Source organism: Corvus hawaiiensis, chromosome 30 (genome assembly GCF_020740725.1).
Source record: "Corvus hawaiiensis isolate bCorHaw1 chromosome 30, bCorHaw1.pri.cur, whole genome shotgun sequence".
Classification (NCBI taxonomy): Eukaryota; Metazoa; Chordata; class Aves; order Passeriformes; family Corvidae; genus Corvus; species Corvus hawaiiensis.
The window spans coordinates 5,617,323-5,630,886 of NC_063242.1; the positions used below are offsets into that span (position 1 = coordinate 5,617,323).

General features: G+C 38.4%; 1 protein-coding gene across 9 annotated transcripts in view; it reads right to left on the bottom strand.

Annotated features, from left to right (window-relative positions):
- Positions 1–13,564, bottom strand: part of CARMIL1 (capping protein regulator and myosin 1 linker 1) — a 193,631-nt gene that overhangs the window by 67,020 nt on the left and 113,047 nt on the right. For 6 of the 9 annotated variants that reach the window (XM_048289238.1, XM_048289235.1, XM_048289237.1 and 3 more), the window contains exons 14-21: positions 12,756–12,833; positions 12,561–12,637; positions 11,535–11,639; positions 6,635–6,704; positions 4,601–4,612; positions 2,290–2,371; positions 875–974; positions 733–787 (exon numbers count right to left, since the gene is read on the bottom strand). In XM_048289238.1, the coding sequence (XP_048145195.1) occupies positions 733–787; positions 875–974; positions 2,290–2,371; positions 4,601–4,612; positions 6,635–6,704; positions 11,535–11,639; positions 12,561–12,637; positions 12,756–12,833 (579 nt within the window). The remainder of the gene's footprint in view (positions 1–732; positions 788–874; positions 975–2,289; positions 2,372–4,600; positions 4,613–6,634; positions 6,705–11,534; positions 11,640–12,560; positions 12,638–12,755; positions 12,834–13,564) is intronic. The other 3 variants (XM_048289240.1, XM_048289236.1, XM_048289234.1) reach the window with 1 other exon arrangement.

A 13,564-nucleotide genomic window follows, 5' to 3' on the forward strand; every position in this document is an offset into this window, starting at 1 on the left:
AAATAAAGAGGGAAAAGCATGAGAGTAACAGAGCATCTTAAGATCCCCTTCTAACCAAAACTAGGATGCCAAGAACAGGCAAGAACACAAATCCAAAGACAAAAGTCTTTCAGACTCACAAAAGAGTGTAGAATTCAAGAAAGTGGGTGAGCATCCCAGCGAAGCACCCTGAAAAGGTTTTATGAAATTGCCCCCATGACTAACATACTAAGAGAAGTAAAAAACAGCACAGTGAATGGTTTATTTGTATCTTTTGAAGAAGGAAGGAGTTCTGAGAGATCACTGCAGTGACCTTGCATTTTGTCAAGAAAAGTTAATGCCCAAGAACAGCTATCAGGAAATAGTGCATTCTAGAAATTACAAAAAAAACCATTGTTATTGAGAACACTAACATTGTAATCTCTTATCAGGACACAAAAGTTCTGAAAATTTATGCCTACAGGGCTGTATAATTTAGACCTAAAGTAACTAGGTTATACACATCCAACCATTTGTAATGAATATTTTTCAACAACCACAGATCCTAAGACCATCCTCAGAAAATGTTCACCTATATGCTACAAGTTAATCCAAATTACAATTTGAAAAAAAAACCAAACCCAAAATGTTGGATGTGTCTGTGCAGGATTGGGATCAAATCTTATGCAGTTAATTAACACAGTGAAAAAATGATCAGAAATAGACTGCGAAGGTACAAATACACATGATGATAGTAGGCAGAAAGATACTCACTGAATCCTCGTCTTGAATCATCTGAACTAAATTATCAAGTACTGGAGTGAGATTTCTGAGGGAAAAAAAGTCAGGAAGATGATGAAATCAGCAGCTTCTCCTAATCCATTCTCTTGTTATTTAAAAGAAAGAAAATCCTTACTTGGATTTCATGTTGTTAAAGTTTTTGCCTAATGCCAAGTGTCTTATCGATCGGTTTTTACTAAGCCAGACTACAAGGGTTGAGAGGTCAGATTCTAGGCCTGTAAAGAATCAGATTAGATTAGGAATTAAAACACATTTTCACAAAAGACTGAGACTAGGTCCAATTATTAACACTATATTCATTCAAATAATTATATCAGTGTACTAATTTCCAAAATATGTAGAAAAGTTTCCATTCTTCTACCTTTCAATCTTTTTCTCATTAGTGCCTCTGCTTTTCTATGAGAATGAATACTTTCTCTAAAGTAAACCCTTTAAATCTCCGTGCTAATCAGCTATAAAAGGCACCTCTCAGAAACACAGAAATCAGTCCCTTATCCACAGTCCAATCACCCAAGTGTAGTTCATCGCACTGTCAGGCAGAGTTTGAAGTTCCTCTGAGAATTCTGAAACAATGCTAATCAGTATTTAGTCTTAGTAGAGCTGTGTACCAACAACATTTCAAAGCCTTCAAAAGCCTGTAAAAAAGGCTAACATAACAGATGATGAATAAAATTACCTGAAAAACAAGCCAAATTTTATTCTACTCCTGAGTAAAAAAACGCAAACCAAACCTTGCTTTAGTATTCCCAAGCTAGTGATGTATTTGAGGAGTCCACTAGCTAGATTACAATGATTTAGAATTCAGATTTACAGGATAATTTAGATTTCAAATATCTATCCTTATTTATAAAAATAAATCTTTTTGCATAACTAGGCTGGGTCAATAGCTCTCAAAGCTTTCCACTTATCAATCCATCCCACCTTTCTCGGGCATTCCACTGTACTGGGAATCTGTTTCTGAAATACTCCTGCATTTGGCTGATAGAGGGGCAAACACAGCAGGTGAATTCTTCCAGTTCATACACCTACACTTTGAATCTGCAAGATGAGAAGCCAGCTCATATTCCCAGGAATATCTATGCTAGGAAGCACAGAGACTCCAAAGCAGAAATAGTCAAAGACTTTTCCAAAGACTCAAGCAGGCCTTTTCTGACCTGAAGCTGTTTGCTCTTTGCTCCAAATTTTCCCCCTCAGCTTCATTCTGTACCAGACCTTTCACTTTGTTCTTTGACTACACTTCCAATTCTCATTCAGCTTCTCATCCACTCGTACTTAAACCCCATTTCCTCTGGATCTAATATGAGCTTGGTACCATTATTTTATCCTGCTGTGTTACACTGATTTGAAACAACAAACTTTTGAGGGAGGGTACAGTTAAGTCTTTCAATGTTTCTTAGTAAGAGGTCTTGGTCTGAGACATTTCCATAACCAACATGGCCAATAATCATAAAGCAAGAGCAACCATCCTTGAGCTGAAAAAAAAGCATTTCTTGACTTGCACGACCCTCCATTCCTGATCCGTGTACTTACCATTGTCTGAAATATCTAGGCTGGTGATATTGTGTATTTCTGCTATGCATCCTTCCAAGACTTGTGCACCTCCAGATCTTAACTAGAGACAAAATATCATCCATTTTTGCAAACTAGTTATGGTTTCAAGATCACACAGAAGACAGTGGTAGGAGCTTTGTGAATACAGAAGGCACTAGCAGCAGCAAAAACAACAGCAACAGAAGAAGTTATAGACATCAAAATGACAGCCTATGCACACATTCCTACTGTTCTCATCCTTACCCTTGGTATTTGCACATAAATGAGAAAAGGGACTCTCTTTCCTTTCTCTTGAAAGCACCCCTCAGCCGTTAAATCAGGAAAATACTTAAAGGGTTAAACACAGCAAGTCCTTTAGCACTTGTGCTGGGCAGTGCCTGCAGGATTTGGGTGTGCATTCTCTACATGAACAGCCCAGGACATTTCTAGTGTCCGGTGATTAAAAAAAAAAACAACTTAGACCAGTCTATCAGCTTGCAACACTGTCACCCTTGAACTCCACTGCAGCCAGGCCTTACAGTGAGCATCTTCTTCCAGCTCTCAGCACAATGCTAAGGTGCCCATTTCAAAGATAAGTGGGGGGGATAAAAAAAAAAAATCAATTAAATTATGCCTCCCTGTCTCTGAAAAGAAAAATTCAAATAATCCAATTGTAAAACGGCCATAAAACACCATAAACAAGAGAAAGCAGTAGTATAGTTATTCTTAATTTAAGAAACAGCAGTAAAAGAAAAAAATTGCAACAATAACAAAAATGCCCGGCTGCAAAGTATCAATTATAATATTATTAATCTGAAACATTACATAACTATAAAAGAAGTGTTAGGATTTAATGAAAAAACAATGAAATGGTCTAGGGGAAAACATCAACATTAAGAATTAAAGTTACAAAAACTTACACACTTATTTGCTAATGCTACTGAATGAATGCAACTTTTTCTTTTTTCCAAAGGAGCAAAGCATTTTCTTATTTCTTGCAGCTATGCACATTTATATAAGGTGCATTTCACTTTATAAACATGCCCCAGGACAAGACTTTAGCTAAAGAGGGGAAAAATTCTATGGAAATTTTAATTTTCCATTTTCCATTTGCTTGTTATTTGCTTCAAAAAGAATGGCAAGCTTTTTCAAACCCTTTCAAAGCTTTCTCACCTCCTGTGCATAAAAACTGTGTAGTATTTTACTTCGTTGACTTACTTGGGTAAATATCCCAAATCAACCTGCTGATATTTCTGTGGACCATCAACCTTTATCAATGCTATAATTAAAGAACCAGAAATGCCTTCTAGAAGCATTTGTCAAAAAATACTTGATTTGGCACTTTTTTGAAAGTTTGAGGTATGTGATGATTAACAAACAACTGAATAACTTGACCTGAGTATTTGGAGAATGGTGGTCAAAGATAACATCTAAATCATAAATCACATCTGGACTGTAAGAAGTACAGAACATAAGACATCTTTCCTCCTTTTCCATAAATTAGTGCCTGACTATCCTTCACCTCATCCTCTCAATAAGTAGTCATATTACAGGCTGTACTTGGGCCAGAAGTGCTGCAAATTTAACTCAACTTTGTTTTTGTAAGAGCATTTATAGCATTTGCTGTGTGAAAGCCAAAATCCTTCAGTTTTGCTTTATGCTGCTCTCTCAGTGTGGCCCAGCACAAGATAACCATTTTACACAGAGTGTCACATCTACTATGACAGGATCTATGGAAGTGGCAGATCATATGTGGAATTGGATTGGCTGTTGGTAGGGTAAAGTTCTATCCACCAAAATTATACTCACAATAGAATCCAAGTGCTTATGCTATATATACTTTGAGGCCTGAAGTAGACAATTTTTCAGGAGTAGCTTTCAATCTTGTACCAAACAACTCTACATTCAAAATTTTAAATATATAAACACTTCATGAGCACAAATGGTGATATCTATTTAATCTGAGAGTGATGACAAAAACTTCACTTTTAGGATCGCAATTTGCTGCAACTGTGTTAAAATATTATGCATATATATATATATACACACATATATGTATATAAAAGCAGAGTTTAATTGAAGTGCTGCTTATCAATGTGGACTGTGATACTGACAAAAAGACCCTCTGCAACACCTCCTATATGACATACTTGTGAGACTAAAAGATAAGCCCTTTTTCAGAAAATGAGGAATAACCCTGCTACAATTAAAAATGCCAAGTGTGTTCAAAGCTATGAGGTACCAATATGGGAAGGGCAAACAAAGCTGCTTACTGATTTAACAATTAAGGTAAAGCATGGAGGGTACTTACACAGTGACCAAGCTAAGGGAAGCAGAAGGGAAAAGAGTGAAATACATCAGTGCTGAGCAGGTAGAAATAAAAATGTAATTTTCATAGTAAAAATAATTAAAAAACCAACCAAACAAGCAATAGAAGATGATTAAGCTTGGAGGCAATATACCAGAAAATTATGGGAGCAAATGAAAAATGGTGGGAAAGGGAAGGAACATAGATTTATCCTTCCATACTTGAGTACAGCTTGCCTGATGTAGGAAAGAAGAGGGCAAAGCTGAAGCATCAGCTTTCTAGCCCCCTAACAGTGTGTGCTTGCAGGAACTGGGAGTAGTGGTCACTGGCTCCAAGCTTCCCACCACTCTCTTTCTGGGTACAGATTACCCTGCCCAGATCCCAGAGGGTCAGGGAGAGGTGGAGCAGGATCCTGAGGTGCTCTCCCAGCTGCTGGCACATCAACTTCCCTGCTGGTGGAAGCATAACTTCTTTCCAAAGCACATGAGAATGGATAAAGCTCAGTGATATGAAAAAAAATGTTAAGGGAAGGATCTAAGGAAGTGCTGTCAGTTTGGAGGGACGGGCTACAGGAATGCAACGCTGAGTTGGGCAGGATTCTTTCCTTTCCGTCACAAGAGTAAGCCATGACCACATGTGCTTTGGTGTCCAAAAAACCTAATCACCCCTTGAAGGGCTCTGTCACATCCCATCTTGGGTGTTATTTCATGAAAGGATAATGTTTTCTCTCCTGTCAGCACCTGTTGATTTACATGCTAATTTATACTCTCATTACTTATATTTGTGTTTTATTGATTTATTCATTTAAGGCTATGATCATAGGACTTCATTTTTATTACGTTAATTACTCCCCCCTTTTCCTTCCTTCCTCTGAAAGACAAATTATCATCCATCTGATCCCTCTACTCAAAAGTCAGAGACATGTGTACTTGACTTGAAAGCTTTTCTATTTTTAATTCACATGTAGTGCTCTTTAAAGTAATAATATTTTCCAAAAAGTCTAAAATACCAAAACAAACTATGAAATGCATTCACAATGATTTGGTTTTTTCTTCATAAGGAAATCTGTGCACATTTCAGAAGCAAGTGACCAGGAACCTAAGGCAAGGATTACTGCACTTCAACATGGTTACCAATATTGCAGGTTTTCTTTTCTGCCTGAAGGGAAACCACTGTATTTGTAGGCACTTTTAGAACACTTAATACTCAGATGGCCTTGGAAATATCTAACAAATGAGAAGCTTTCTTTGCAGCTTAAAAAACAGGGAAGTCAGAGAAGGCCTGAGCCTAAACTGGTCCATGTTGGTTTTGGCAAGAATCCACCACACAGTTCTCTCCTTTGCCTCAAGTGGCTCCCCAGGGTTGTGTTTGATCTTTTCCCATATGCTATAACCACACAGGAATCACCCTGCAAGAGTATGGGCAGTCCTGAGAAACAGAGTGCACAGCAAAGCACAGAGAAGCAAGAGGAGGCAAGATAAGGCAAATAAGTTGCCATGAATGTTATTCTTGAGGTCACTTTCACAGTGCTTCTTATGTTAATAACTCTTACCAAAGTTCCGTATTGGCCTAAATTGATTAATTGATTAGGAAAGTGGAATTTTTCCTAAGGTTAAAAAGCAAACCTGCAGAAGAGGAAGCATGTCATGGGTTCTGATGGAAGACAATCAAACCACAGACATGCCTTCAGGGCCTGCAGCTCCCTTTGAGCCGTTCAAATTTGGGCACCTTCGAAAATCCTGCTGCTACTCACAGCACTGGAGAGCAGAAGCTGCCAAGCATCCAACAGGCTGGCTCAGTGTGTAGCACAGCTGCACTGCAAGGAGGGCTTTGCCAATCAGGTGCTTTGAACCTCTGTGCTCATTATTTAGGATGCTGTAACGCACATCCTAACTTTTACCATAACTGCTCCTCCGAGTTCTACCTTTCCCACAACTTTTGACTACAGAGCAAGAGTATCTTGCCCAGTGGATTTGACAGGAACACTAAAGCCACGTCGTTGCATATTTTGAACACATCCTGGTAAATATTCCTTACCTCACAGCTACTGAGGTCTAAAGACACCTCCTTCAGATTGTGATTGCAAGCCAGGCCTAATAAAAGCGCTCTGAAAAAGATCAATTTTAGAACAGTTTAAAAAAAAAAAAAAAAAGGGGCAACTTTACATCATCATCTGAGTGATCACAGGTTAATACACCTATAACGCAAAGAATCATTTCAAAATGACACCAGCTGAGCAGTTATTTCTTAAATGACAATGGCAGCACAAGCCTGCCACACTCAGAACACTCTAGGAGCTTCAAAAACTGCAGGGATGCAAGGCTAATGAAGAAATTCTGAAGCTAATGCACCATCACCATTTAATAACATGCATCAGAGATGAATTTTCTTCAACATTTGCTTTCAAAGAGCATCAAATGATTATAAATGGGGTGTTCTGTCATACAACCATACAAACGCTCTGATTTTCCAAAAATCCAGGAAAAAATTAGGTTTTTAAAATATGCAAGATGCCATGCAGCCAGCCATTTCAGCCAGGCACAGTGCCTGTAACACTCAAAGGCTGGAGCATGTTCCAGTATCATGCAATTCCCCACTTCCACAACCCAATACGTATTTACAGATTTCAAAATGGTATTCCTATACAATGGTATCCTTTGTCTTTAGGCAGAATGGCAGACACATGCAGTAACGACTAATCATGGTTTTTATAAATCCACTATAAAGTCTTACAGAACTTTGTTTCCACATCTAAAAGTTAGTGTTAATATCACACTTGTGTTAATACTGTAAAATCAGAAAGCACAACAGCATATATAATAGAGAAGGAACAAACAAAATCTGTGTATACCTTCTAGTATCTCCAGAATAGACTCAGCTTTGAATTAATAATTCAACAGAGAAACAGAAGGACTTCCTTCTCCAACTTCATTTCAGCCAAAAGCAGCTAACCAAGAGACTGAGGCATGGAGATAAAAAACAATCCCTTCTGATGAGCCATTTGTCTACACACTTGCTCTGCAAGTAGTGTGTCAAAGCTACATTTGAAACATGTGTGCCCTGGGCAAGTTTTTAATTTAAATCTATTTGTATCTTCTGTCCTGCAGGTATAATCAGACCTTCCCTATTAACAAAGGCAAATGTCTTGTCCCTATTTACTTAGGCTATTAATATACAGACTTGGGGGGAGAAAAAAAAGTGAAAGTTCTGCAACAGTTCTCACAAATTTTTAGATGATCTTGTCTATCTTTCTTACCCAGACATGTTTTTATTCAGTCAGTCTGGCTGATGGTAACTTTTCAAAGAGCTTCCTAAACATTTCGAGGAAATAAAAAAATACAATGCAAGCATAAAAAAATGCAGATTAAAAAAAGAGACACAGTGCCACTCTAGTTGTACACTTTTTGCAGGAAGAAAAAAAAAGGTTAGTTTTTTCCCTAACTTCTTCCTTATAAATTCATCTAAGAAAATCCCCTTATTTCTCAATTCTTTGTCATGAAAAAAATCACCAGCATTCCAAGGGACTGAAGCCAGACATATTATACTTACACTTGGCTACTATGTTTAAATCACACACATGGCTACACATGGAGAGGTCCTGTCAACTGTGCATGATGCAGAAAGCAAGAACTGGCCTTGTAATTAGCATTTGCATGAGAAGCATATCAGCAACTAGTCTTGTTATAGCAGTGACAGATCAAAATGCAATTTTTGGCAATGTCTGTAAAATTCAACAAAAATGCCAACTTACACTTCAACAAGGACAAGAGTACAAACTGCCTCACTCAGTAAAAAAACAGGGTGAAAAAAAAGAGTGAGCTGCAATGGAACATTAACATTAACCTATGTACAAGGTATACCCTTCCCCCACCCACTACGTGGCATCTGCATAGGACAGTTTTATCAGCAAACCTACTCCCTGAAAGGCTTGACTTACACTGTACAGGCAAGTTCATGTCCTTCACACACTGCACTGATTAACCAGTATCTTTAAACTCACCGAGTTAGCACATGCAATTAAACATACCACGAGTGTTGAGCTAAAGGAAGCTGATAAAGAAATCAAATAACAATTAATCAGGGGAATTTGGAATTCAGGGTGTCAGGTATCTGCATGTTATCTTTTCTTTTCTCTAGGCAGGCTTGATCTTGAATCACACATCCAGCTTGGTGACCTCTGGTTCATGGACACAAACCAGGAACTTCTCTCCTTTGCCACAGGACAGCTCCAAGTCCCACATTATCAAAAGCTTTTTGACATATGCTGATGAAAGATGTCAGAAAAGTACTACTACGATACACCACAGTTTTTTTACTTTTCCTTCCTGGAGTCATCTCTCATGGTGCTCTTGCAGTCTTGGCAATGACAAATAAGTCTGCCTGAAAAAAAGTGTTTCTATCTTCTTGTTTTTAACAAACCCTGTGATCTTGATGGTTCTGGAGAAATTTTGTAATTTCTTGCAGTTAAGATCAAAAGGCTAAGCAGCTGTCCCACAATGCACATCCTCAGTCCTTTTAACACCAGATTAACTTCTGCAGGACATTTTTGAAGTGAATTAGTCAAGTCATAATACAGGGTTTGAGAGGTAAAGCAAGGTGTCCTGCAGATCAAAGTCCTCTGTAGTGTTGTGAGACACACTCAGCTCAAACTGAAGGAAAAATTTAGGTCAGAGAAAAAGCACATCACAGAAATTACCCAAAAGTACTAACAGCATCTGACCTACCTCCTAGGCAGAGGTGAACGCTGTCAACAGAACAAAAGCAGCCCAGGCCAAAGTACCAGTGGCATGGACACTCTGAGACCATTCACATTCAGTTGACTCTGGAGCTTTCTGTGCTAGTGAAAGAACTTTCTGCTCTCAGCTCATCCTACACTCCCCATCACTGCCTCTTTACTTCCACCAACACCAGTCTGGTGAGTAACTCCCTCTAACCCAATTCAGTCAAAATGAGCCAGAGTATCTTAAACATTACTAGAAGCAGTCTTTTGTTAATGCAGATTTTGGCTGAAAAGGACTAGGAAGATACCATTTGCTGTCTAGCTGGCAGTCAAGGGGTCCCAAGTTTTGGGGATAAATTAATACAATAACATCTTCTAAGAGCACAGGCAATTGTAGAGCACTCACCTGCCAAAATTCCTCATACCATAGGAGATACTCAACATGACAAGAAGAGTACCATAATGAACCTTAAAGTTTGGTGCTTCTCACCTTTCCTAATCTCTGGGGATATATTCAATGTCTCACAGCATTCTCTTTTTCCTGCCGCACCAATACTGTCTTCTGTAGTAGTCACATCCATCCTTGTTTTTCTTCCCTGCTGCCCTCCACCATAGAATCAATAGCTCTAAATTAATCAGAATCAACTGTGTTTCTCAAAAATCACCTTCTGTTTGAAAACACATCTGTACCACACCTTCCTAATACTGGCAAAGTCTGAGCAAGCAAGACAACAACCAAGAGCATCACACAGAACAAAGTGAAAGATCAGACCTAAAATGGCTCCTGCAGTTGAACATGGATTTCAATCCAGTGCATCTGACTTAACCATCAGGCTCTTGGTGGTGCCAAGCAACAAGACAAAGAGGCAATAGGAAGAAACTGATGCTCGGGAAGTTCCACCAGAACATGAGGAGTATCTTCTTTTCTGTGCTGGTGACCGAGCACTGGAACAGAGAGGGTGTGGAGTCTCCCCCACTGGAAATATTCAAGAACTATCTGGATGCAATCCTGTGCAATGTGCGGCAGGCTGACCCTACTTGAGCAGGGAAGTTGGACCAAATGGCCCACTGTGGCCCCTCCCAACCTGACCCATTCTGTGATTCTGTGATATTGCACTGTTCTCTTCAATACTGAACTGCATTGATAAAAAATACTCCAAAACAACATACACTACTCTTTCTGCTTTTGCACTTGTCACTCTTCCCTCCCTTAGCTTCCTCCAGAGTGTATCAAAAGCTTTCCATCCCATACTCACTAACTACTCTTTATATCCCACATCTCCTGTTCATTCGATACTTCCCATTTCACTTCCCTGTTCTTCTTCAGGAGGCAGGCTCCCAGCCACACAAGGATACATCCATGCACACACACATCTATATCCATATGAGGATTCTGAAATAGTGAACGTGTCTAGGTGTCTACTATGGATAAGGTTATGTATGTGTTAATGCATATTAGCTAGGAAGATGACACTTTGGAAAGAGCCCTTTCTTTAGTTAAGCCACAATAAACACAAGTATGCTGCCAGAATCACAAAATGACCTATCTAGATTAGACCTATCTATCTAGGCTATCTTGACTTTAAAACACACTTTTAAATTTCATGTCTGAAAATACCAACACAGTTCAAATTCACACACATCACAAGAAGGGTGACAGTGCTTCACAATTTCCCTCAGCCTGCAGAACCTGTTAGTCACAGGACGGGTGACATACGACAAAAAGACTCACTCCACTTAGCATTCCTAGAAATGGCTGCTGTTGTCTCTTCCCCCAAAAAGAAGAACACAGCTCTGTGCAATAGGTTTCTCCTCCCAAACACTGCAACAGGTTCCGTTTCATTACAGCCACTGCAATAACGCAGTCCCAAAGGAATGGTGCTCACACAAGCCTGTAATCCCATTCCACTGTGGAACAGTTTTGTTTGTAAGCCACAAAGAAAGAAATATATCCCAAAAAAATGCTAACAGAAGCTATACAATTGTGACATTCCCAGAGGAAAAAAATATGATTAATAGTCTCAACTGTGAGATGGAAAGAACTTTTTATGAATGTGTGACCATCAGAAAACTCACTCTTTTAATATCAATAATGTACAATGGGGGAAAAAAAGAAGAAAGCAAAATTCTTTCCCCTTCCTTTTAATATGAGGCACTCATATAACAACAATGCAAACTAGGTTTTAGGCACAGGAGAAAATGAAATTAAATTCTTACTTTAGAGGCTCAGGAGGGAGTTTAGTTCCTGAAAGGTTAATCTGCATCAAAGCAAGTGAGCTGCTGAAAAACTGTTTGAAGGAGGGAGGGACTTCTTTTCCTTTTCTGTAAGTAAAAAATCATTAAGAAGTAGCATTTAGACACTCCTCATTCCAATAAATAGTGAACGCAAGCCATCAGAAATGTAGTGATCTTTTAGATGTTTAATTGCTCTACCTGTGGCAGTTCTGTAATCAGTGGCTCTCAATTAGCTCAGAATTATAATGCCATCAAAATGTTGGTTCAACAAACAATCCTCAGCACTGCACTGCTGCACAGAAGCCATTACTATCTACCTTCTGTTTGGTGAACTACAAAGAATGATCATTTAGGTCTGGTTAATAGTGAACATACTTACATCTCCCAAGCAGAAGATCAAAGAGGACATGAACAAAACCCTGAAACTGCTTTAATACCACTAGAAATAATTATTCAATGCTAGAGTACCTTATCACCAATTAGGTATCATCTCTGATAAGGACCCAAGTCTTCAATTTGAAAAAAATGAAAGCTAGTATTTCCTACAATGAAAATACTCTAAAAAGTAAATGTTCAATCTCAGATTTTCAAAGGGAGTTCCTCCCAGAAGATAAAACAGGGAAAAAACCCATTTGTAACCATCATCAAATCATGAAAAATACAAACTTTAAAAATCATATTTAAAGAGGAGTCAAGTCAGTCAGACTTCAAAGCCTGATGCTATGCCTTTTAGAGACAAAAGATATATATAGACTTTCTGCGGCATCAGTATGACAAAAACACATATTAGACAAGGTAGCTTACTTTACAGACCTCTACCAAAGAGCAGAAAGGGAAAGAAAATATTTTGCTTAAAATAAATAGTACCTATTTCATAGAGCACTAAGACTTCCAAGGCTTTATAAAAAAGTCTTAGATTTATTCTTAAAAAGAAAGGTGCTACATTAGAGCAAGAAATTACAAACCAAAATATTGCAGGAGTTGAGAGTAATGACATTTAAATTGTACCTGTGAGAAAACAGAGTCCTAGAGAGGCTAAGGACAGCTAGATGCTGAAGACATCCACGAAGGAGGGCTCCACACACCTGGTTCAATTAAAATAAGGGCAATTCATTTTACTTTATATTAACCCAAAAAAGGACATAGGGATAGAAGGTGGGGAATGTTTCCTTGGTATTGAAATATCCACAAAAAGGTCTTTACCATATCTAGCGCACACTCCGTGTTGGATAAATCCAGGTGAACAAGGGCATTTGGCTGGGCCAAAAAATTGTACAGGCTCTGTAATTATTGGACAGAAAGAATTACAGAGGTTAATTTTTACATTATGACAGCAGTTACTGGATCACTACCTGTCATTGCATTTTTGGGTTTTACTATGAAATCATCTGAAACTTTGCCTAATCAATACAACCTGTTTTACTTTTCCAGGCTATCATTTTTTTTAAAGAATAGTGGGATAATGGTGCTCAGACTACACTTACCCAACATTTCTCTTAAAGCACAGGCCTTGAGTTATCGCATTTAACTTTTGCGGCAAATGATAATTAATTTAGCTGGAAATGCTTTGCAATGTCACTCAGATTGCTGTTACATTTCAGAAAGGGTAATTGGTTTGTAAGTTAAAGCCAGACCCTTTAAGCATGAGGGAAGCAACTAATTTGCACCTGAAATCCATGGTTAGTTCTTAATATCAGCTGCCCATTACAGGTTTAAGGGAGAATATAGGACGGGTAACAAGACTTTAACATTGATGGCTTCAGTACTGTATAGAATATGCCATGTAAATGTTAGTGTATGTAGAACTTCTTGCTATACACTGTTTCATTTTGGGCTCTTTTTAGTCTCAGAGAACAACACAGAAAGATAAAAGTGTGACCTAATTTACAGAAAAGTGGAAAGCTCGACTCCACATGAAATCCAGCCAAACAGTGCATGCTTAACATTTCTAAAATAATCCATCTTCCTAAAAATTAGGTCATTTAGCCCCTATACCTACAAGAGAGGTCCCC